Source organism: Meleagris gallopavo, chromosome 10, assembly GCF_000146605.3.
Source record: "Meleagris gallopavo isolate NT-WF06-2002-E0010 breed Aviagen turkey brand Nicholas breeding stock chromosome 10, Turkey_5.1, whole genome shotgun sequence".
NCBI classification, from domain to species: domain Eukaryota; kingdom Metazoa; phylum Chordata; class Aves; order Galliformes; family Phasianidae; genus Meleagris; species Meleagris gallopavo.
Window position 1 is genome coordinate 3,159,170 of NC_015020.2, and position 24,769 is coordinate 3,183,938.

The following is a 24,769-nucleotide window of genomic DNA, read 5'->3' on the forward strand; positions in this document are numbered from 1 at the left end:
GGAACTCACCTGCGCGCCGCCGGCCGGGCCTCCCCTTCGCGCTGCCCTGCGGCTTCCCGTCCGCCATCACGGTGCTGCCGGCTCCCTCCCTCTGACCTCTCACCGGAGGCGGAGCCGTGTCGGCCTGGGCCGGGAGCGAGGAGGGGCGCGAGAGCGGCGCGGCCCGAGCGGCGCGGCTGCGGTGGGCGCCGTGAGCGGTGAGCGCTTCTCGCGGGCTTTGTTTGCTTTTAATTCAGCCCTGGGTTAAAGGCTTACGTTAGCGGCCCCTGGTGCGGGCCTGTGTTGCACCTCGCCCGGGGAAGCTGCTGAGGAATGTATTTAATAGAGGAGTGACAGCGCTGAGTGCTAGCGGCAGGAGGCTCCTGATTATTTCAATGCCGTGCGTTTGCCGCTGGAACCACTGGAAAAATGTGATTAGAAACCGGGTTAAGTCTTGAGGCCTGAGAGCGTGTGGGAGCTGAGCGGCAGGTCGTGCTGCGCCGTGCGTGCCGTCACGTGTCCCGCGGCGGGGAAGGGCAAACGGCAGCGTGTTTGGGTTGGTCTGAGGGCTCGTAGCGTCCTCGCAAACGGACGGCTCGGAGCACGGTGTGCGCTAATGGAGCATGTGGTCATCGTGAAATTGAGAGAGCGGGCTGGGAACGCTGCCGGATTGCAGGGAGGTACAAACGTTGGAATAGGCGCCTGTATTCTTTCAGCATTAAAATTCGCACGTGTGTTTTTATGCTGTTGTGAGTTGACTGGGTTTTGTAGATATCCACATAGGTAGTTATCCAGGTGCTGTGTTAGGTAGCCGAGGTCAGGTTCAAAAGGAAAGATGGAGGATGGCATGTTGAGGCATCTGTAAGAATGGTGAGTCTGAGTGCTTTGATGAACCGTTTGCTAATTATCCAAGGGCGGAGGTGATGGATAGGCACAGGGTTTGTATAACCAGACTTAGGCAGAAGAAATTACTCAAAACCGTAAAAACAAACAAACAGAAATCCCCAAACTTGAAGTTTTTAGAGATAAAGGACCTAGAGATAAAAGACTTAATCAGCCAACCCAGATGTCGCAAGGAAGTAAATGATGTTGCGTATGTAGTCTTGACTGGACTAAAACAGTGTTGGTGCGAGGCAGCAGGCACCTGCACGCGCTGTGCCTCTCCCAGGCAGCAGGCAGAGTGCTCACCCAGGGAGGGAACCCCCAGAAAGCGCAGCATGGGGATCTGTGGTTGGTGCGCAGTGAGCCCGGGTGTGCTCTGTGTTGGCTGCAGTTGTCAGTGAATGTGGCCATGTGGTAGCTAAGAGATTGTTCTCGTTTCTCTATTTGACGTCTTTTTATTAACATGTTTTTTTTAAATTTCTGTGTTTACTTCATGTGTTTTAATACTGTACCTTTTAATTCATAGTAGTTTTCAATGCCTGAAGAACAAACTCAAACTATAATGGCAGTTGATGAACTTCAAGCCATAATAGAAAGATGCGTAAGTACTTCTCATAAAAGTCACAAATGCAAGCAGTGTAAGTTTCACTTTATGGCTTCAAAACACAAGACACTTGTTAGCAGATCTCCTCATTGTTATCTGGGTTCAGATTCCATATTTCATTGACTTCTCCATGGCACTTAACCCAGGTTCTCCCTCTTGGAGAAAGAAGTGTTTTCGTTTCTCTCACAGAATCACAGAACTGTAGGGGTTGGAAGGGACCTCCAAAGATCGTTGAGTCTAGCCCCTTTGCAAATGCATGTAGGCTGCATAGGTAGGTGTCCAGGAGTAGTCTTCAATGTCTCCAGAGAAGGTAGAACCTCCCTGGGTAGCCTGTTCCAGTGCTCTGTCACCGTAAAGAAGTTCCTTTGCATATTGGTGCAGCGCTTTCTGTGCTCCAGTTTATGTCTGTTTCCTCTTGTCCTGTCCCCACAGACTGGTGAAAAGAGGTTGGCCATGTCCCTTTGACTCCCACACTTAGATATTTATAGACATTAATAAGATCACAACTCCGAGTCTTCTTTTCTAAAGGCTAACAGACTCAGTTCGCTCAGCCTTTCCTCACAGGGGAGATGCTCCAGGCCTTTTATCATCTTTGTGTCCCTCCACTGCACTCACTGTCTTTTTTGCACCAGGAAGCCCAGAACTGGATCCAGTACTCAGAACTGGATCCAGTACTCAAAGTGGATCCAGTACTCCATATCACGGGCATCTTCTAGCTAGCAAACTGTAGTTTAGACATAGAAATAGTTATTGAAATACTGCTTTATCTTCTGTGGTAGCTCTTGGTAACCTCTTACGTCATATCCTTTATGTATTAAAAGTTACAGTGACACTTCATCTACTTTTGAAAAGGAAGCTTATGTTTATCTGTTTTTGTATTTACCTTTTTAAAAATAAGGAGTTAAACATGCTTATTTTCTTTATAGCAAATTCTGGAAGAAGCTGATTTTAGAGGAGAAGATTATGATCTGTTTCAGGTAGCAGGTCAGAAATGTTTAGAAGATGGACATGCTGCTCAGTTATTAGAAGTGGTTCAAAATGTGAAAAATAAGGTGAGTTTAAGTTTGACTTCCATAAATACGATCCTTCTGGGTTTAGAAAACGTCCAGTTTTGGTTCATTCTCTGAAAATCTGATTTGTAGGTTATCATCAAGAATATGGGTTGGAATCTCATCTCTCCTCTTGTTAGATGTATTTTAGCATATAAAAAGGAAGATGAGAAGCGAGAACTCTGCCTGAAGATACTAGATCAGTTGGTGCAGGTATGTTTTTGAAATACATGATTGTAATAAGATACTTTTAAGGAAGGGACAGAAATTCCTTCTGACTTCAAGAGAAAATAGGAGATGAACGCTTCTGAGTTCTTCTGTCCATTCCACACCACTGTTAAACTCATGGTCCAATTTTATCTGAAGTAGACACAGCGATAACATTCTCAGAGGTAGTGAACTTTTTAATAAATTTAGACAATTTTAGACAGAACTGAGGTAGACATCATCCAACACAAAGTTCTTCGCAACTAGTTTTGGCAGTTAGAGTCGCCACAGCAAGGCTACCTCTTGTCTATGGCAGGTCATAGAATGATTGGAAGGCACCCACAAGTTTTATTTATCCTGCCTACTCACAGGGCCACCCAAAATTCAAGCCCTGTGTCTGAGAGTGTGCTCCAGATGCTTAGTAGACTCTGGCAGGATTTGGGCTGTGACAGTGGGTAGCTGACAATTCTAGTGAAGTCATAGGGAAATAAGATTTAATCTGTAGGAAATTCCCCTTCAGTTCCTTTTCAATTATCTACTTGGAAAACAATTTGCAAACTAAGCCAAATTCACACTGAAGTTTTTCTTTTCTCTCTACTACTAAGAAATAACTTCTTGCTGAAGTATTATGAGGTGCCTATACAACGTAGCAAATCTAATGGCACTAAACTTGATTTCTGTCTTTTCAGCTTATATGAAAGTGTACATGCATTTATACTCAGAATAGTACATTTACTATAAGGTTGTATTTATTGTTTCATATTTGATTCTTTAAAGATAATTTTGGATGTTCTAATCTGTTTTCTTAATGTTCAGGAGTTTCTGTATTGTGGTTTGTTTGTGATGTGTTTTTTTCTCCTGTTTGTTTGGTTTATATTTTATAACTATGGTGATTAAAACATGCATATTGTTCATCTCTTGTAGCTGTGCAATCCGAAGGAACTTTTTTTGGGTTTACTTGAACAGATTGAACAGACATCAGGAGAGCAGGTGTGCCAGACTATCATGTTACTGCTTCAACCTTTGCAGACAGGTAACATTGACTTTCTCATGTGATTTCTGCCAACGAAATTTATTTATTTATTTTTATTAAATTGTATTTATTTATTTATCAGATTTGTTTAGCCTTTATATTTAAGTAATTTAAGAAGATTTTAAATAAGATTGATAACCTCAGTTGAAAAAGCAACATTTTTCTTCATTCATGAAATTTGGTTATTTTTTGCAGTTGTAAAATGCTCATATCCTTGTTACAGAAATAGAATTACATGGACTCATAGATTTGGAGAATTCATTATTTAACATTTAAAACTTTAAAATTATAAAACTTCTACTTGTAATTGAAACAGGTTGAAAAATATGAATTGATAAACTGCATTCTTCTGTTTTATATGCAAAAATTAAAAATATGGATTGAGATACTAGTTAAGTAGGTAACAAGTAGTAGTTTTTCTCTTGGTATGTGAAAATGAATCACACTTCTTCTTATCAAGTTTATGTCCAATTATAGCAGTCTCTGAGCTCTGTTACTGAATTAAGTTAGAATTTAATAAGAGAAGAACTTTGATAATGAGAAATATGTATTTTGTTGCATAACCGATCTGCAGCTAGTGTGCACTGAGATCAGTGTAAATGGAAAGTGACTTGTGCTGCTTCCTCAGCCTGGGAGACCCTATGTTATTTTTGCCACAGAGTGTAGAACAGCTCTGAGCTGCCTAATGAAGAGTCAGATCTCAGCAGAAAGTTTTGTCAAGCAAGAAAGAGTAAAGCAAGAAAGCCATACTAAAAAGGTTTTCCAGGCCAGATAAATGGATATTATTTTGTTTAGATTAGTTCTAGAAAGACAAATTTTTCAGTCTTCGTGACTTTGCAACAAAGAGGAATGTGTGGAAATGCATCATTCTCAACTGTTTGGTCATATTTACTACTGTGAAATAGATTAACTAGTAATGGTTATAAGCTGATAAGTCTTGCTGGACTTGTCCATCTGAGTTGAAATATTAGTTCGTTCTTATACAGTCCCATCACAGCTCACACATTCCTCCAGCAAATATTAACTTAATGTCTCAAAATGTTCTCTTTGTTTCAGTGCTTTTGAAGCTTCAGAACAAGAAGGCTTACTCAGTGGGCTTATCTTTGGCCGTAATTATGAATCAGCTTACTCCCTTGCCTGTACCTTACACGAAGCAACAAATACAAGAAGATAAACTTGGTCTCTGTCAGTGTTGTAATGCAGTGGTGGACTTTGCTAAACCTTTTGTGAATGAAGTTGTTAAAAACATGGAAAAGTCGTCAGAATACAATGACACGGAGCTGAAAGAAGAATTATTGAAGTTGTGAGCATTTAGTATTAGTTTAATATATTCCTGTAAAGAAACAAAATGAACAGTAGACATTTATTACACGTGCAGTAAATAAATAATCTTATTAAAGGTGTTATAGTGCTGCCAGCATATAAACTATCGCTGTATTTCAAAAAGAAAAAAAAAAACCTTTACTTTTTTAAGAAGTGAAAGAAGAATAGTAAAATTTTTTAATACAAGGAAATTAAGAAATATAAGTCTCTGTAATATGGAGCTGATTTGGTAGTCCTGGTGCTTCAACTCAAACGTGCAAAAGTGAGGATAATCCTATTCTGGAGGTGAATTCTAAGAAATGCTCCAATAGGAGACATTTTTCTTCTATTCTTGGAATATCAGGAACAGCAGCAGATAAAATGTACATAGACCTTGTTGGCCATTGATGATGTAGCTGTAGTCTCTATTTGTGAGATTTTATAAGTTTCACTTGTTTTTTTTTTTTCAGCTGTATGAAAAGCCTGAAATACCCATTACTGACAGCTCAGCTTGAACAAATGGAAGGCATTGAAGAACATCCATTTCGACATCTTGCAGCTGAAATTATAGTAAGTGCAGTCACTGTGAATTGAAGTGTTTGCCAAAGCAGTTGTGTCGTTCAGAACTACCAATAGGAAGGTCATTTCATTTCTGTTACTGCTTAGTGTGATGGCTGACCAGGCCCCATAAGGTAATGCGGGTATGTAAAGGTCTGCAATAGGCTAAGGTTCCATCCTTGGAAATGATAAACCTTACAGATGCTTTGCTCCTTGATAAGCCAGTTTGGACTATTCTCTGAATCAGCAGCTGCTACTTTGTTTTAGCTCCTTCTTTTTCCCTGGTTAAGTATGATTTTTTAAAAATATCTGACGTACTGTCTTTGCTACTTAGTGAAGTTAAAATCTAAGTATTAATCCAAATTTTGCACTCAGAAATCTCTTACTTGCCTAAAGTGCAGTGCCGGCTGGCAGTTAAGGAATAAAAATTATCGCTTGACTGCTGTTGCTGCTAAAGCTGGATATAGCTCCCAGTGTTAAAGATTGTAAAGTCAAGCACACTATGAAGTTAGCAAAACTTTTGGTTGTTTTCAATCGTAAATTAGTTTTTCTATGATGTTCACTTCATTTTTTTTTCCCTACAGCATATCTCAGTCAGTGTAGGATGGAACTGCTGCTTGGATTAATTAGAACTGTGCAATGAAAGAGAAGCTTGCCTGTGAGATCTTTGCTTCTCTTATTGCAGAACTTTTCAGATGTGCAGTGATGGTGGCAGAGATTACCAGAAGATGATAAAAGGTTAAGATAGTTAAGGCTGCTCTAAAAAACGGACTTTTATCCCTGCCTTTCTGGTTGGGCACAGTCTGAAACCGTTTATTATGCTAATTATGAATCACTTTTTCTTCATTTTCTCAAGAAATCCACTTCTGCTGTATGTGGAGTTGGGTAATGAGTACTGCAGCTGAGGTCAGTAAAGATGCATTTAAGTATGTGACGTCTGATGTAATCCTAATTCTCCAAAATGTCAGGTCTTGGATATTTGGTTTGGACAACACTGGTAGGGTGGATTAACCTCTGCTTCTTTATAATTCATACAGTAGAAATTGCACTAACTCTTAGTCCACATAGATGTGTTGGGGTAAAGAACACGCATATAATAGTTGTGAAGTTCTCAGGTGTCTTCTTGCTGTGAATGTCTGGAAAGGCCATACAAAACAATTCTAACTTTAAAACAGGGCTTGCCTTTGGTGGGTAAACATTGTACTGCATAGTGTTTAGTGATCAGAGAGCAAAATACTGAGTACTCTGTGAAAAATACAAGTCTTGTGGCATAACTTGGTCAGGAAGCCATTATTATTCATAGCATCTGTAGATAATGGAGCCTAATCAGGTTTTGCAGGGTGACTTTTCTGAAGTCTTTTGCAAACTTTTGAGTGCTTGACTTTGCTATCTTAGTAATGTTTCTCTGACAGTATTTTTTTTCCTCAGAAGTATGTATCATAAATATTCACAAAATATTTATAGTAATTTCTACATACCCTACCTAGGATGTTTTACTGTAAATACTGCTTAAGCTTTGTAATTTAGTAAGCATACAGATTTTTAAAGGCAATGAAATGAAATCTAACTTTCTATTTTAGGACATTTTGCTGGATATGAGAGAACTAATGCCACTAGTGTTCTTACATCATAAAAGCAGAAGATCATACTGGGAGAATCAGGAGTTTGAGGATATAGAGCGAAAGAATTCTGCAGATTCTTTGGCATGTCTGTCATACCTGGTGTTTGTTCAGCATTTTGGTATCAATTGCTTTCCAGTGGTATTTAGGTAAGAGCTGTTCTTCCTCACTTACATTATGTTTGTACTTAGAAAATTCTGAGCAAAATAAAACTATTTTATTTTTGATAGCTATTAATGAAAACTGTATTTCACCAGTTTTAGTTTTGTGGCAACTTTATGTAGCTTAACAGTCCTGCAAATTACTCTATTGCAGTTTGATTGTAGGCGAGCTGACCTTTTAAAGAAACTGATAGGATTAGTCTTACGCTGAAAATTAATGTGTACTAAAATTATGTAGACAGATGCCACATATGAATTATAAATGGAATTGGATGTAGTGCTTTGCATGTATTTCTGAATTATTAACTTTGTAAATATCCTTCTTCAGATTTTTCCAAAAGGACTAATGCTTTCAAATGTATTGGTTGTGAAAATGTGTGTGGCTTACGCAGTTTAATATAAACCTAATTTTCTTTTCTAGTTCATCATACCTTCTCCAATGCAATATGACACACGTTGAAGTGCTACTGAAAAGGTAAGGTTATATGATATTGGAGCTCCAGATGACAGAGGGAACTTTTTGTCCTATGTTTTATTTCTGGCCTTTTATAATAATTCATAGAATCAAATTCTGATTATGCCAAATAAGTTTCAAGAAGATCCTTAAAGCTGTCAGTTAAAATTGCAAGCTCTATGACAAGATGATATTGTCTTTTTCTAAGAGCTTTAGCAAATTGTCTAAAATACTCATGTATTGTTTTTAGAAAATTTATTCAAGAATTCAAAATTAAGGCAGAATAATTAGTGTATATTTATTTGTAATTCTGTATCAGTTTACTTTTAAGAAGAACTATAAGACAGTTCTTACCTGAATGTATTCTGATATGATACACAATCTGATTAGAGGTCTGTCTTTCTAGAGGAAACCAGGCTTCTCTGTATGTTTATTTTGCCTTCCATTAGCAGCAATGTTGACCAAATAGTTTCTAGCATTGCTGTAGAAGGGAGTCATGATTATGACTCCTTATTATTTCCTAGTAAAACAAAACCTCTTGGCCTCTTCTTTGTAGTATTTGCTGCATTTTTCTTTGGCTTGCAAAGCTATCTATGCTCATAGAATAGAATAATAGAATAATTTATTTTCTTTGTTAATTAATATCTTGGTGCCTGTGATATGAGCTGCTACCTTACAGATATTAAGAGGGAAAAAAACTAAGCAGTTCTGACCCTAAAGAGAGGAGTCTAGTTTACAGCTTTTATTTATTTTGTAGTGTCGATATATTCTAAAAAAATTTTTGAGAGACATAATGAAGACATCACGTTTAGAAATCAGAATGAAAATTGTTAATGGCCCAGCTCCCTTTTGACATCTACTATTTCATCTGAAACATCATCATTAAGTGTCTCCTTAATTTTCAACTTGATGTCTTTTTCTTTACAGAACAGAAGAGTCTATGTTATCTAAAGGACTTGTAAGTTTACTTTTCCTTTGATCAAATGTTCGTAGTTAAAATGCTGATTCTTTTCAATTTCAGCAGTTGTAAAACCTTAGTTTCTCTTTCTTAGAAAGGTATGAATGGTTTGGGTAACTGTTTCAGAAATATTTTGAGGCTTAGTTAGATGTTCTTCAGACTTACAAATGTAATAAATTTATTGAACATTACACGCATTCAATACATTTAAACTACCATTACTACTTAAATTTACAGCTCCTAGAAGCTCCAAATATGTGAATTGTAGTAAAGGTTGTTTTCTCCATGAAGTGTTAAGCGTATAGATCAATGTCTTGTATATGTGCAAAGCGTTGGCAGTTGTTTATTTTTCCTTCCCACCTGCAGGATCTGTTTGAGAGCTGTTTATTGAGAATGGAAGATAATAGCCTTCTCCATCAGTATTTGGAATTCAGAGAATTTATTAACGTGCCTCAGGTAACAAGAAACAGTGTACAGAACTGCCTCTGTAGTTGATTATAAACCATACCCAGCTGTTTTCTCAGTGTTGGAGGGAGGACGTACTACTGAACCTTCATGCAGTTGTGTTGTCAGACTGAAACCTGTAGTGTCATGTTGTACGGAATTCCATGCTATGCTGAATTGTTTGTCCTCTGATACATGCTGCAGCATGAAGTTATAATGACAAGTAAAATACACTTTAGATGGCTCTTACTACTTTGGCTATGTTTTTATTTGGACACAGCTGTTCATGGCCTGGCTTGTTTGTTAATACCTTGAACAGATTTTGTTCAATGTGATGTAATAATGTGCATGTAATTAGAATTTGTTTTCTTTGTCCAACTGCAGGATTTGGTGAAAGTTATGACCCTTTGTCCCATAGAGCATCTGGTATGTAATGTGACCTACAAAATGATTTATGTACTGAGTTTAATTAGAATAAATCAGAGAATGTATTTCTGTTATTATTAGCATTTAATACATATATGATTGTTTTTTTAGAGAAAGAAGAGTTTGAGTATTTTGCAATTGTTCATAGATAAATTTGAAGCAGAGGGAAAATATACATTATTCAGGTATGCATTCAAATTACTGTAGATAGTATAATACAAGCCTCACTGTAACTTCATTGCTTGCAAACTGTCAGAAATCATTTTTGTCTATCTGGTAAACCACATTAACTTTACTATGTTAATTGGTGAGTAAATAATGAATGTCACTTGTCTCTCGTACAATCAGCTGTCAGATGTAACCCAGTGTTAAAACTGCTACTTAGTGAATAAGGCATAGTGTTATCCAAGTCTTTAGCTAACAACGTAGGCAGTATTGAAGATATAACATTATTTTTGTTTGAAGGTGTTTACTGAAGACAAGCAACCATGCTGGTGTAGAAGGATACATTATTAAAAATATAAAAGATCAGATTCACTTGTCATTAACGGTAAGCCTGTTACTATTAGAAACAATTTTTCTTCTCAAAATTGTATCTGAGTTAAGTTGAGAAAACGTGTAGAACTTAAGATTTGAGCGATGCATTTAAAAAAGAAAACAAAGGAACTACATGTTGAATAGAAGCATAAGATTGGGAAATGTTACAGGGCTGATTTGGCTTCTTTGTGCCTTTGTATTTTTACATTATGATTCTTCATATGCACTTTTAAATTACACGATCCTACTGCATTTTTTTAATAGGTTATTATTATGTTTTCTGTACTTGAAAAACATAGATCCTTAAAGAGGATCTACACGGTACTTTATTTCATCCTCACAGTTCCTCATTTTCTGAATATGATTTAAATGCTACTGTCCAGAAAGATCTATTATTTTTTATCTCGTGTTTTATGATGACATTCAGCATTACACTGTAAGTGTTTCACAAATGCTAAATTCATCAGAAAGAGTTGAATTAGATCAAAGCCATTTAAATCTTATGTTTTATAATCATTTGTGGAAGGAAATTGGAAAACTTAATAAAAAGTAAATTATTATCTTTTTGTTTTTTCATCTCTTCTCCTTTTTACTGCTTAGGGCCTTTATCAAAGCAAATTTAATCTCTAAGGTCTTCCTTTTTGTCAAATGAGAGTGCAGTAAATTCATGCATATTTCATCTTAACATTTATATCTTATAACACATTTATTCATAATTCATATCATAATGTATAACAGAGAATTACTTTTATTAGATTGTAGCCTGCCCTGTGCATTGAATCAGCAGGGGATAAACAAAATAATACTGTAAAAACTCTTCCAAAAAGAGCTTGCACGAAAGTTGAATAGGTAAAACATATTCTGAAATTTTTTAGTGATGAATTTGTTGACTATGCAGCTTCAGAACTCTATTAATACATTTCTTCTCTGTAGTGCCCTATCAGAAAGGCACATAATTTACATATTTCATTATATAGACTTGAATATTCTAGATTTGTTGCAAATAATTTGCTACAGAGAAGATATAAAGAAATGGATAAGAACAGAAAATTGTTACCAACTTATTTCCCTACCCAGCTATTGTTAATCTTTCTGTGTTCCTCATTTGACCTGACTTAACACAGACGACCCTTCTTGTTTCGCTTCCGATCCATTTCTGGCTTTGTCTTTTTTCCCTCTTGGATAAGTTTTGTCCAGTATGTGATATTTCTTTATCTGACCTCTGTCTGAGGTACAGACTTAACCAAGGTGGGATCTTTGCAAAATAACTCTGCTCTCAGCTCTGTTGTACTGATGTGGAATACCCTTTTAAAGAGGCCATGAAAATTTCAGAGGTGTACTCACTTGCTCAGTCAGCACTATGCAGGCAGGCTCTACAGTTTGCACTGAGGAGGGTCTTAACATAGCTGCAAGTCCTTCACAAGCTTCTGCTAAGCAAGTGCAAGAAGTTATTTGGATTGTTTGCCTTTCTTCCTCTACTCATTTCATAGATTGGTCTAGGTTAGCAGAATTTTTTGTGAAAGTAAGAAGTGGTCTGTCTATGATGCAGACAGCATCAGGATTATTATGTCTTGTCACTTCAAAACCTAGCACTCTCCATCTTGTGCTTGAATTATTCTCCTTCCTGTTCTCTGTCCTTTATCCTCTTTCAAAACAAAATAATATGCATCTTCCATCAAAGAACCAAAGAGGTGAAGTTGTCCTTCAGCAAACATTGCTAGAAATTGGTGTTTTAGAAATACATACATACAAAAAAAACCCCTTTAAATACCATGATAAAAATCTTTTCTACTCAAAGTGAGAAGAACAATCTGAGAGGCAGAGGAGAGAATTGTGAAAAGACAAATTTGTGTACTTTGGTCACATATAATAATTGTAATAATGACAAAGTATTTCTTTCAGCATTTTTCCTTTTTTTTTTTTTTTTAATTTCTATTTTCCCCAAATTGTTCATGTGATTCATAGAGTATCTTGATCTGGAAGATCCACTAGAGTCATTAAGTCCAACCTCTAGCATTGCACAGAACCGCCCAGAAATTCATATTTCTGAGAGCATTGTCCAAACGCTTCTTGAACTCCAGCAGCTTGGGACTGTGACCCCTGCCCTGGGCAGCCCGTTCTATGCCCAGCCACCCTCTGGTGAAAAGTCTGTTCTAACACCCAACCTGCCCCTCTCCTGACAGCTCCATGCCATTCCCTCAGACTCTGTCACTGTCACCGGGGCTCAGCACTACTCTCCTGGCTGTGAGGAGCTGTATCTGCCATAAGGGCTCCCCTCAGCTCCTCTGCTCTTGACCATACAAACTCAGGGACCTCATCCGTTCCTTTATGTCTTACCCTCTAGACCCTTCACCATTAAATTATCTATGTTAAATACTTAAGATTTAATTATCTCAATTTAAGGTTTAAATTATGTACTCAGCTAAACTTTTTGTATCGTTTTTCAGAAGACACACGACAACATTTGGTTTACAGGACATCACCTGATCTCCCTTCTAGATTTAGTGCTTTTGCTTCCTGAAGGTGCTGAGACAGATCTTCTCCAAAACTCAGATAGGTGAGCTGTTATCAGAGGCTAGAGGCTTCTGTTTTTTAATCATTTAGAAGTCTTCAGACCACTTTACTACAATGAGAGGTATGCCACCATGTAACTAATTAAGTGAAAACATCAATGTATTTTAGATTTTTTGAAATAGAGATGTAAACGATCACCTATTTAAACTATCACCTATTTCAACCAACTCTGTATAGAAAAATGTTACAGAGCTGTTATATTGATGTTGACAATAAGAGAGGAATTCCTTCTGTGTTCCCCGAGAACATTAGGTCTGATGTCAGGTTACAGAACTAATTGGTAAAGCATTTTAAAAAAAAGTTTCAGGAATGTATGGTTTGTCAGCTTTCTGCAGAAGCAGAATAACTTTAGTAACATAAGGAACAAAAGAAATGTGGTGTGTCTCTTCAGGGGTATAAAAATTATTCGATGTAAGTTACAGCAAATGATATTTAGGTGGAAGAAACAGTAAGGTTTTTGCTAAGAAGTATGGTAAGAGAAAAAGCATATATAAAAAGCATGCAGAAATAAAAATTCATAAAATAATAATTTAAAAAAGCCTATTGTCATACTAGTGCAAATCAACTGTGGATTACCAGTGATGAAAATTACAATTTTTTTGTAATATAATTTTGTAATCTCTTGAGAAAACTCCTTCCTTCACAATTATTGACCTTCCAGTGTGCTGCTAGTTTGAATCTTACTTGCAAATTGTCAGCTTCTCTTGTAACAGGGAAGTTGCTGTGCTCTTGGTTAAGCCATACTGCTCAACACATGGATGGCTTTATTTTGACCAAATGCATATTTTAGGGAGTCTGGGACAATTAAGTTATAATTCCTGTAATAAATATCTGCACTTTAAGTGATCAGTAGTATATTTTTATTTCACAGGATTATGGCATCACTAAATCTACTGAGATATTTAGTCATTAAGGATTGTGAAAGTGATAATCAAGTAAGTACTAATTGGAGTGAAAATTACTGATTTTTGATTAGCTGTGGACTGAGCAGAATTCATGGAACACTGTTATTCTCTGTTCACAGATGTGTTTTTTGCATTATTCTCCAAAATGGTCAGTAATCCAGAAAGTAGTATTTTAGCTATATATGGAGATGTGTGATATTTTGTTTTATTCTGATGAAATTTGGTTGCATTCATACTTAACTGTTACAGTAAAGAAGTTAATCCTTTTATTAAAGTGCAGTAAAGCATTTCCTGAACTCAGTAAGCAATGGCATGGTCAGACAAATATTGTCACCAGCATTTAATTATCCCAAGGTAATTTGTTGTTTTTCCCCAGTTTGTTGACTTTATGGTTTGGGCTAATTGACTTTGGCATCTCATTTTCTCCTAAAATACTGGAAAAATTCTGATTCACTTTTAGAGCACATTGGGTTCTGTGAATACATGTTTTGTAAGTGCTCGATGGTGCTTGAATGGAAAGATAATAATATGGTTGATGATGATTACTAAAAGCATCGGGAAAATGAACTGTAAAAATAGCTTTCAATTTTGCATTTCTTATGTTATTTAGTTAAGTAGATATAGACTGTATCAGTTTCTCAGATGTATGGAGGGATTGTAACTTACGTTCCCATTATAGTGCGCTGTGCTTCATATACACACACGGTTTTGTAAGCAAAGAAAGAATCCCTCTTTTATTATTAGAACTCTATACACAGTAGCATACACAGTTGCTGCAACTACCATCTAATATTTGACATACAGAATATAATTACGGTTTGAGGAGAAAATAACATCAACTTTTTTGAAGTTTTTCCTTAAATTTAAGCCATGCCAGTTCTTACAGACTTCCCCTCTGGTTCCCCTCAGACAGTGCAAGTGGAACACAAAGATAATAATTCCTTTCATCTTAGTTCACATGTTTTAACTGCTGCATAACAAGTGCTTTCACAAATCAAGTAGAAAATCAGATTTTTCTGGATAGTTATTTCTTCATTTTAGCACCATTAATGTGGAAGTAATTATTGGTCTTATTTGATTAGAATTTCTTGAATTGTGCCTTGTGATCACCAGTACCATTTAACGTTGAGAATTCTTATTTTCATCATCTTTTACCCTGCCCTTTGGTGATCTTCCTTGAGGATAGGAGTCATTTAAATGGCTTCTGTATCTAAAGACACAAAGACTGCTTTATGTTTCCTTCTACAGCAGTTTTGTAACTGCAAGCTTATGAGTTTTCCTCTCATGCTGTGTAACCTTGAACAGCCTTGCTTTTGAGCAACTTTCCCTCATATTGCTTGCTTCCTGAGGCCATTGTTTTCAATTCTTTTCAGCCATCCCAAACTGGAGAGTTGGTTCACTTTGGCTACTGCACCTAAGGGCATAAATGAGCATAGCAGTGTAACAGCTTTTTTTTTTTTTTTTTTTTATATGATTAATTAGGGATTTCATTAAAATTTTAATTCTGGTAAGATGCTTAATGCTTGTTTTCAATTAAACGTATGTATTTATTTCAACTTTATATTTCTATATGAAATCTATATACATGTGTGTAGTGAAGACAGTGGTTGGGAAGACAATATCTATACATCATAAAGCCTGTATGGGGTCATCACTTGCTTGCAAATTCCAGATTTCTGGTGCAGCAGAACCAGTGACAAGTTTGAACTCTTGGTAGTGGGTAGTAGCAACATAGATACAATTGAAAAAAAAAAATTGGATTCTGCAGTAAGCAAATATTTAATACTTTTGAGTGTGTTTTAAGGGAGATTGGAATATGGTCCATATTTGGTACATGTTCTAAAAACAATAGGTAAAAAGACCTTAAAAGAAGTATATATAGTTCCTACATATTAGTAGGATGTAATTCACTGTGACAGTTGAGAATGCAAAGGTGGGCTTAGCAGCATATCTAGTAACATTCTGACAGAGCTTCTTAAACTAACTGCAATATATAGACAAGAGTTTTGTATTTGAGGAGCATGACAGTTACCACAGCTTTCAGTTGTCATTGCAATGCAGTGTTATTCAGGAATGTTAATTCAAACATTTTTAAAGTGTCACCATGCTGTGTGTGCTTAAATGCATAAGTCTAATTTTTTATTTCCTTCCCACTACGGAAGGTTATGTATTAAAGACTAGTAAAAAAAATTATACTTGAAAACTTAACATTGTGATACTTCATTAAAAATAATTTGCAACCTTCTCTTTGCCGTTCTCTTGGAATAGACTGGTGTGTGGACTGCACTTGCCAAGATTGAGAAAAATTTTTTAAAACCACTGCATGTTGGACTGAATATGTCAAAAGCACACTATGAGGCAGAAATAAAGAATAAGAAAGAAAACAGAAGAGGTTTGTTGTGTTGGTTGTTTTTTTTCTTAGCCTTGTTCATGTTCAGAAACTTTGGAAATAAGGAATTGGTGAATGCTCTATAGATACGTATTTTTATTTAAGCATTGATTTTATTCCAGGTTTCACATATTTCAGCAGTTGCTATATTTGATATTAATACTTTTCATAACTAGGAAAATCTGAGCTTGTTTATCTCTCATCGCATTTGTAAACCTTACAGAGACCTGACAGGAATGTCACATGAAGACATTCAAACCTTGTACTGCATTTATACTTTTGATTTTAAGGTTAGACAGGAACATCTAAGTCTCTCCGTGAATATATAGCCCTTAGGTTTCATACTAGGTGTGGGGAGGCTAACAGGAGAAGAAATAATTCACACAGCAAATAGGTAGTGTCTTAAAGCCCGAAGGATTATGTTCTGGATTTTTTTAATCTGATACTTAGAATCAAATTCTGCTCAGGGTTAAGCAGATACATTCCAAAGGGAGTGAAAGCTATAGCTGCTGTAGGCCAACTCTGTATATGTCAGATCTTCTGTCCCTTTATGGTTTCTAGTATAATTAAGATAGCCCAAGGAAATTACTTCTGCTGCCAGAAATGTCAGTACAGCTTTTTGCTCCTAGTCCCATCCTTCTGTGTTATTATAAACTATGTAAGGACAAGGCAGAGGGAAGGAATTTTTTCAGAAGATAACCTGTGGATATCTTTCTAAAGGGAGTCCATTTAAAGAAAAAGCTTCCTGGTTCATTTTAGTTTCTTACATGTCTCTGGCCTTTGACGAAGCATAGAGATCTGAGTTCAAGAGAAGACACCTACCTCATTAAAATAAATGGTTTAGTCTTTCTCCCCAGTGTATAGCCTTTGTAGGTATTACATTACAAGTACATAGTCTGAATTTTGTTGAAATTTTCCTCTCAGTTTCAAGATTTGTCCTTGTAGTTTTGTCTGCTGTAAGTAGTCTGTCGGGAACAGAGAAACCTGAAGCCATTTTCTGGAGGAAGTTAAGTCTGTCATCTTAGATAACTCTGGATGTGAAAGTATTAAAAATTGTATCTAAAAAACCAACCAGATTATATATTTCCTTTTAAGGAGAATGTTAGCAATAGAAAATTGTTTTAAGTTTACAGATATTGCCTGTTGGCTAATGTAGTCATAAATCATATAGAAACCGCAGAGATAGATCCTCAAAGTTCGGTACCTTTCCTTTTCAGAGTTTGTTCAGCCTTTATGCTTCTGATTTAACAATTACTGTCCACAAATACTAATTTATTGAAAGTTGTTTTGATTCTAAAAATTGGGTGGAACAGCAGCCTGATGTCAGGTTCTTTTCTTCTACAGAGGCACACAGTTCTAACACAATTTGTTCTTTGACTGTCAGTGGGGAAAAGATGCCTGCCATGACTACTGAAATGCAACTTCAGGTGAGTTTGCAATTCCAGAAATATTTATATTTTCTTTTTAATCTGGAGCCAAACGTATACATACAGTCAATAAAGAAATCCATTTTTCTAATAAAATAACAGTATTTCTTTTGTCATTTCAGGTTTTACACTCAGCTCTCTTCACATTTGATTTAATAGAAAGTGTTCTAGCTCGAGTAGAAGAGCTCATTGAAGTGAAAGTAAAATCTGTAATGGATGAAAATATATAGGTCGACTGAAATATCTGAGTTAACATACTTTTTGCAAGATCATTTTGATCATTAGATTTGAGTTGAAAAGAGGGCTATACCAACCTTTAGAGAGTAGCTTAGAGTGGCCTCTAGAAAAATTGCAAATCCTGCTCTTCGTATGTCTGTTGCTGTTCTTTTTGTTTTGTTTTGTTTTTTTAAGCAAAAACAAGCTTATTTTGCTATTTTTGTCTGTGATCACAGAGATGGCCTGTTTACTAAAGTGTTCATCTTCAGAACTTGATGTTTTTTCTGAAGTATAGAACGTATATCTACAAGATGTTTTTGTGTTGTGCTGTGGTAAGAATGTATGATTGTGCATTTCTTGTTCAATTCATTTTCAAAGTGTTTTAGATAACTTGCTGTCTGATGATCTGAATTATGAAGATTTTTATAAAGTAACCTGGAGAGCTGTGAATTAAAAAGCACTGTAGCACTGTTAAAGGAGTAGTTATTTTTATTAGTACTTTTTAATAATGACAAACAAGCTTCTATATTTTCAAACAGGTCTATAAGCTATAGATAATAGATAAAGGCAAACCAAACCAGGTTTAAAGAAAAACACATCAGCCTTGAACCAAGTAACATATTAAAACTTGGTAAAAGAACAGATAAAACTTGTGTTTAAAAATGCACTGTGTAAGGCTTGATGCACAACTGTTTTAACAGGGCGAACCTGTATTTTGAAATTGTTTTGGTCATCTTTACTGATAAAGTTTTCCTTAATTTGAGAAATTACGATAAACAGATGAATGCACACATTCAGAATCAAACCAAATATCAGGATGACGTCTCTTTAGCGCAGTTAAACTACTTTTTTCGTTGTTGTTGTTGTTGTTAGAAAACATACAGAGTATAAGGTATACTATTTTTAACTGTAGAGTTATTTAATATAAATTTGTTTCAAATGTGTAAATTGTGTATATAGTTTTTTTTTTAATGCAAAGGATATTTTAAGAACATACTATATATTGTTTAAAGTATAGCTGCTATAATTAATTTATGAATAAAACTTCTTACTAAATTAATTACTATGCAACTTCTGGTACTCCTGAAGCATCTTCCAGACTGGACTGTTTTCTATTATGTGGGTTTTTGTCATTGCCATTTTCTGAGAAACATCATCTGCGCGTGGCTTGGAATTCATCTTAGAAGAAAGAAAAATATTATGAGTAGGAAACATTTGCTTCCTGAAAAATGAATACTCAATCTCTCTGTATCTCTAAGACCAGTCCTAACATAACTACTTCTATCAGCTTTGCATCTGCTTATTATCTATATAGTATTTCTACAGGAGTTGGTGTGGTAGCTTTGGACTAGATGGATGATATTGGTCCCTTGGCCATGTTCCTTATCCTAGGTCAAAATAAGTTTATTTTCTAGGATATAATTAGGGACTCTCTTACAAGAGTTCATTGGATTGACTCTGTACTGTATCAGTAACAACATAAAGGCAACTGAGATATCTGTGGTATGTACTATCGCGACTTCTTAAGGGGCTAATTGTTGAAATCCGGTGTATTCATTCTGAACAGATTCAACTTTATAGGATCAACAGTAATCTTAAAAGTTTTTAGGTTAATGCTACATTAAGAAACTGGGCCAGACAGCAGCAGAATCCATACAAAGTTAGAAAAATACAACGTTCAAAGTTGTAATAAGCATTCATCCACTCTTACCATACAGTAGATGACATGTAGTTTCTAACATGCTTTCTAACCTGCTGCTTTTATTTTGGTACGTGGCATGGTCCAAGCATTGTTGTAGATAGTATCTACGTTAGAATTCTCATGGAAAATGTTATTTAAAGCAGTTCAGGCTTCAATGAGGATGTTTATACATACAAGGTATGTTGCTGTTACATAGATTAAATCATACTTGTTAAGCTGTAGAAATAATGTATTACTATGTGCATCACTTAAAAATCTGCAAGTAGCTAGTGTTTTCAGATTACTGCTTTACTTTAGAAGTAGTTACATATATAGATCTCTTTTTTATCTCATGTTGCTTCAGTGCTAGTAAGCAAAATGAAGACATTCTAATTTCATAGAATAGCTTTGTTTGGAAGGATCCTTAAAGATCAGGGTTGCCATCCACTAGATCAAGTTACCGTGGTCCCCATCCACACTGTCCATGAACACCTCCAGGGAGAGAACATTCACAGCTTCTTTGGGTTAAGTACGGTGACATCCTAAATTAACAGAGATAAATAAGAGCTGAATTAACTCTTAAATGTCTCATTTGTCTTCATGCATTCTGTTGATTTAAAGTTACCTTTAACAATAGTTTAAACATTCAGTTAAAGCATTTGAGCAGCAATCCCACCTCAAGGTGAAACATGGATTGTGTAATATGACTTCGTACATGAGCATATAGTGATAGGACAAGGGGGAAATGGTTTTAAATCGAAATAGAGGGGATTTAGGTTAGATATTCAAAGAAAATTTTTAACTCAGAAAGTGGTGAGGCACTGGAACAGGTTCCCCAAAGAAGCTGTGGATACTACATCTCTGGGGGTGTTCAAGGCCAGGTTGGATGGTGCCCTGGGCAGCCTGATGCAGTGGGTAGCAACCCTGCCCAGAGCAGGATGTTGGAACTAGGTCATCTTGAAGGTCTCTTCCAACCCAAATCATTCTATGATTGTAGTCAATATGATGCAGAAAGATGCATTAAGGAAAAACAAATGTTTTCCAAGTTAAAATACCTCTGAAGTTCTGAGGAGTAAATCATTTTAATCATATTTAACCAGACTTACCTTAGCTATAGTTAGCATCAACTTAACAGTTTCAGCAGTATTATGAACTGGTATTATACGTAAATTGCTTCCCAGGAATCTACACATCAAAATAAATTAAGGTTACTTTCAGAGTGCACATTTAATTATGCCTTGAAACTCAAAAAACATTCTCACATAATGTAAACAACTTCTTTGTCTTCACCACAAGTTGCTTTCATCTTCAGCTGAGTAAGATTGCTTTTATCTTTGAAGGCAACAGGCGAATTCTGGCTGTTTTTATACCGATCTATCCCATCTCTACACCATTTGTCCAGGTGGGATTTTTGAAGGGTTTTTTTTGTTTCTAGGACTCCTTGACAGTCAGTCATAATTTCTTAAGTGTGCTTATGTTCAGGGAGAACAAAACGCTCTTTTGTTGTGTTGTTGAAGACTGTTCTCAAAGTGGCAGTAAAAATATTTATTTTTTTCCATGAGAAACAAAACACAGGAAAGGATCTAAAAATATTGTGCTAAAAATACCTCCGAATTTGAAATACATCTTAGTATACTGTCTAAGTATAACAATCTGTATGGTTAGATAATGGGATAATTCTAACAATTTCATTAGAATGTCCAAGTCTATATAATTTAATCAGAGAATTTAAAAAAAAACAACAAGCAAATCCAACATATGACTTGTGGTTTGAGAACGTAGCACATGTTCCAATCCCACCAGTGCAAAAGCTCAGTCACTGGTTAACCTACAGTGCCAGAACTCCTAGCTGCCAACTAGTAATAAAGCACACGTATCTAAGGTATAATTGTGCCCTGCTATAATCAAGTTGGTGTGGCCTGCAGTGATAAAACTAATATTTTTATTTAAATAAAATTACTGAGTTGCTAAAGGGAGCATGTTTTCAAAACATCACATTTATTAGTAATCAATGCACATAAAAGATCAGTTGAAGTATAGATTGAACATTAGCATTACCATCAGCTGAAAAATATGTTCTTGCTGAATGATGGCAGAGCTTTTAAGAACTCTCATGAAAATTTATGGAATTTTTGCAAATGGATAATAGATTTCCTACATTTCATCCAATATACTCAGCTATTCATCAGCATTTGGCAACGTGCCCTGGGTATAATGAAACTGGTGTTAGTTTCAAGGAGGTAAAGATCAAAGACCCCATTAGAAGAGTCACTTTGATATCAGGAGTGAAAATCAGCTGCAGCAAAGATTACTGTACCTGCCAGAAAATGGTTTTGAATGGAAGTATAGAACAGAGTCTGATATCCATTATGAGCAAGTATATACTGAGAAGTGGAATTTTTCAGGCTTTGTTTCCATTGTTTTAGCTCAGTATAACAGACTATTCCAAGTGAAGAGATTTTAAAACCTGGCAAAGAATCTATCGTTTACACTAAAGCCTTTTCATATGAATAAAACGTGCTTGTTCTATTTTGAATTTACCATGAAAACATGCTGCCAGAACTAGGACAAAACAATTAAAGAAAATGGCCTCATTTTCCAGTGAGAGAAAAACCTGAAAAAGAGTACAAAGGCCTAAAATGATGGGAGGGAAGATTTGGTGGGTTTTTTTGTTTGTTTGTTTCTGGGGGGGAGGGAGGAGAACATTTCCTTTTGTTAACTATCATGTCAGATCAATTCACTTAACATTCTTTTCATTTTCCACTAATTAAACATATTCTTTGGCTAATTTTCCAGTGTATGAGCAAAATAAAATTCAACTGAATCCAAGACTGCCGAGTAGACAGTTAAACATTTTTTCCTAGCAATAGAAAGTTTGATGTTGAAATAATACCTTCTCTGAATCCTAAACATTTCATTCCATTCTTGTGGTCCATGGAGAGCAGCTGACAAAACCAGAAAACTATTCCGATGTATGTTTATAAACTTCTGAATTCTTTCTAAAAACTGTTCTTCCCCTCTCACAAGCAAGTCTTGAATGTCTACCAGTATAAATGCAACACCTGTTGAAGAAATTGATATGAATTTGTGTCAGCAATGTGATTAATCCTTCTCACTACAAATACCCTAATCAGGAAGCAATTCTTACTCAAGCATTAATTTAAAAGAGTAGAACAAAAAAAATTGTGAGTGAATTAGATCATCTTGAGAGTTTAAGGCAATCATGACATTTGGCCAGTAATTACTAGTAATTTTAGGATAAAACTACAAATAACTCAGATGTTATTTTCTACCATAACATTAAAAAAAAAAAAAAAAAGTAGTTCAATTCACTTAAAGTACAGACATCTGAATGCCTTTGCAAGCACATGTTTCAGGAACAAGAATCTGCTGTATGGAATGAACTTAGAACAAATGCAGACTGATTGAAGACTTCAGCAATTCTGATTTTGAAGTAACATAAGCAAATACACCTGCAACATCTTCAAATTGAACTAAAATGTCTACCATGAGAAATTAAATTATGATCCCATCAACAAAGTTAAGTTCAAAGTTAAGGCATAAGTGGAGGAGGTTTAACAGCAGAGGACACAAAAGACTGGGCCAATTGATGCCTTGTTAGTCCTAACAGTTCAGGAAAGCTTCAGGTTAAGGATCTCATCCGATTGTCTAAAGCATTCTCTGCTCTGGAAAGAATGGATAGATGTTTCATGTTTGAAGTTTCAGTAATTTCCTAATCAAAACAGCTCCAAGAATCCTTTTCTCATCTTCCTTTTTACCACCGGGTCTGCAAATTCAGCTTGGACAACTAAAGCCAAGGCTCTCTTGTGTTTACAGTATTTACAAATACTAAATATCTTGATGGCCATTTTATGTTTAAGTGGCGATACTCATTTATAAGAAGAGTTTACTGATTATCACCAAATACAACATAGAGACCAATGGCAATGTTTAATTCATGAAATTCTCTGTTGCAGCCCCTGATTTATATGTAATCACTTCTCCTTCCACTACTGTATGAGACTCCAACATGGCAGATTTTATTCAGTTCAGCACAGCTTACAACAGTGCCTCATTAAAGTTTAGGAATTTAAAAACAAAGTACTGTACCAGAAAGAGAAAAAATCACGGAACCAATTTCCACTGATTCTGAATATCGGACGCGATGTTGCCTCTGTAGAATTGTGGAGATTTCATGATTCTAAATAAATTATAACAGATTATTTTCAGCCAACAAATTAGATGAAATATTCTCAAAAAATTGAATAGTTGTAGGAGAATTTTTGCATAATTGCTTAAGAATTTTGCCTGTTTTTGTAATAAATGCTAAAATAGAATTTGCAGAAGTGAGGAATGTACAATAGTGTACTTCTAAGGCTCCAGTTAATTAGACTGCATTTTTCTCATTGATGTCAGTATTTCATTTGGAAGATATTTCAGAAGATTTGTATGGGAAGTGATTTTCATTAAAGGTTTTTGACAACACAATCCAGTCAGGAAAACTAGAACATTGCACTATGCAATGTAATCATTTGAGGAACTGAGGGAGTTTGGATATATTTTTCAGCCTGCAAAAAGCACTTCTGCAGTATGCTCTGCAAAAGCTGCTCAAACCCACACGTTTTAAAGATTGAACTCCCAACTCCTTTTTAGCTAATAAAATATTTTTTAGATATTTAAAATGTAGGCAACCTGCCATTAAGAGAGTTTTAATGATTTAACGAAAGATACGAAATAAAGTCTGGATGGTGAGTGAGTCCTGAATTGATGCTTTGCATTTGTATGGAATGGGAATGCTCAGTGACATTCTTACTTAGAGATGTAAGCTTACGAGATGTAACTATGATTTTGGAAAATTTCTCTGCTTCAGAGTCACTGCTGAAAGGAAATTATTTAGTACACAAATATGAAACAGCTTTAAGAAAAGAAAAGCTACATGGCTAGAAAAGGAAGCTGATGATGCAGAACTAACCAAAACTGATACAAAACAGTATCTTCATTAAAAGATCTTCAACTTGTACTTAAGCTGTTTCTGTATCTTTGCTCCATACTAATACTTGAGTAAGAGCCAGTTTCACTGCAGTAGCTGATGTGATTGCTACCCTCAGATATCTCTCACCATTACAGATAACATTGCTCTTGAAACAGTTCCCAAACTAGAACAGCTTACAGGTTGTCATCCCAAATAAACAGGCTTTAAACTGTGATGATTCAAGAATTACTTAAATACCACTCATCTATTTGTACAGCAAAGATAGAGCAGTGACCTTGTTAGCCAAGCTCATATAAGCTATCCTTGATAGTGAGCCAAAGCCCTCAGCCTTTAAATTCTCTCAAGCTGGCATGAAATTAGCCTCAGCTGCA

At 35.8% G+C, this 24,769-nt stretch overlaps 2 protein-coding genes across 4 annotated transcripts; one reads left to right on the forward strand and one right to left on the reverse strand.

Annotated features, from left to right (window-relative positions):
• Positions 1-17: 17 nt before the first annotated feature.
• On the forward strand, positions 18-18,721 carry GLMN (glomulin, FKBP associated protein). Of its 3 annotated transcripts, none has more exons than XM_010715570.3 (19): positions 18-197; positions 1,388-1,462; positions 2,392-2,517; positions 2,608-2,727; positions 3,646-3,754; positions 4,811-5,057; positions 5,527-5,626; positions 7,195-7,382; positions 7,816-7,869; positions 8,776-8,806; positions 9,173-9,262; positions 9,635-9,676; positions 9,788-9,861; positions 10,142-10,226; positions 12,661-12,770; positions 13,659-13,722; positions 15,961-16,084; positions 17,426-17,508; positions 17,631-18,721. In XM_010715570.3, exons 2-19 carry the CDS (start codon positions 1,397-1,399, stop codon positions 17,736-17,738), a joined length of 1,821 nt encoding a protein of 606 aa, XP_010713872.1. In that variant the 5' UTR covers positions 18-197; positions 1,388-1,396; the 3' UTR covers positions 17,739-18,721. The 3 variants fall into 3 exon arrangements, with proteins under 3 accessions (XP_010713872.1, XP_010713873.1, XP_019473997.1); XM_010715571.3 differs by having other exon boundaries at positions 1,391-1,462; XM_019618452.2 differs by lacking the exon at positions 18-197 and adding an exon at positions 231-659.
• C10H1orf146 (chromosome 10 C1orf146 homolog) lies at positions 18,585-24,539 on the reverse strand. Its single transcript, XM_031554945.1, has 5 exons — positions 24,525-24,539; positions 23,516-23,606; positions 22,299-22,467; positions 20,512-20,590; positions 18,585-18,903 (listed from the first exon to the last, which is right to left on the reverse strand). The coding sequence occupies exons 1-5, from the start codon at positions 24,537-24,539 to the stop codon at positions 18,781-18,783; spliced, it is 477 nt and encodes a 158-aa protein (XP_031410805.1). The 3' UTR covers positions 18,585-18,780.
• Positions 24,540-24,769: the final 230 nt, after the last annotated feature.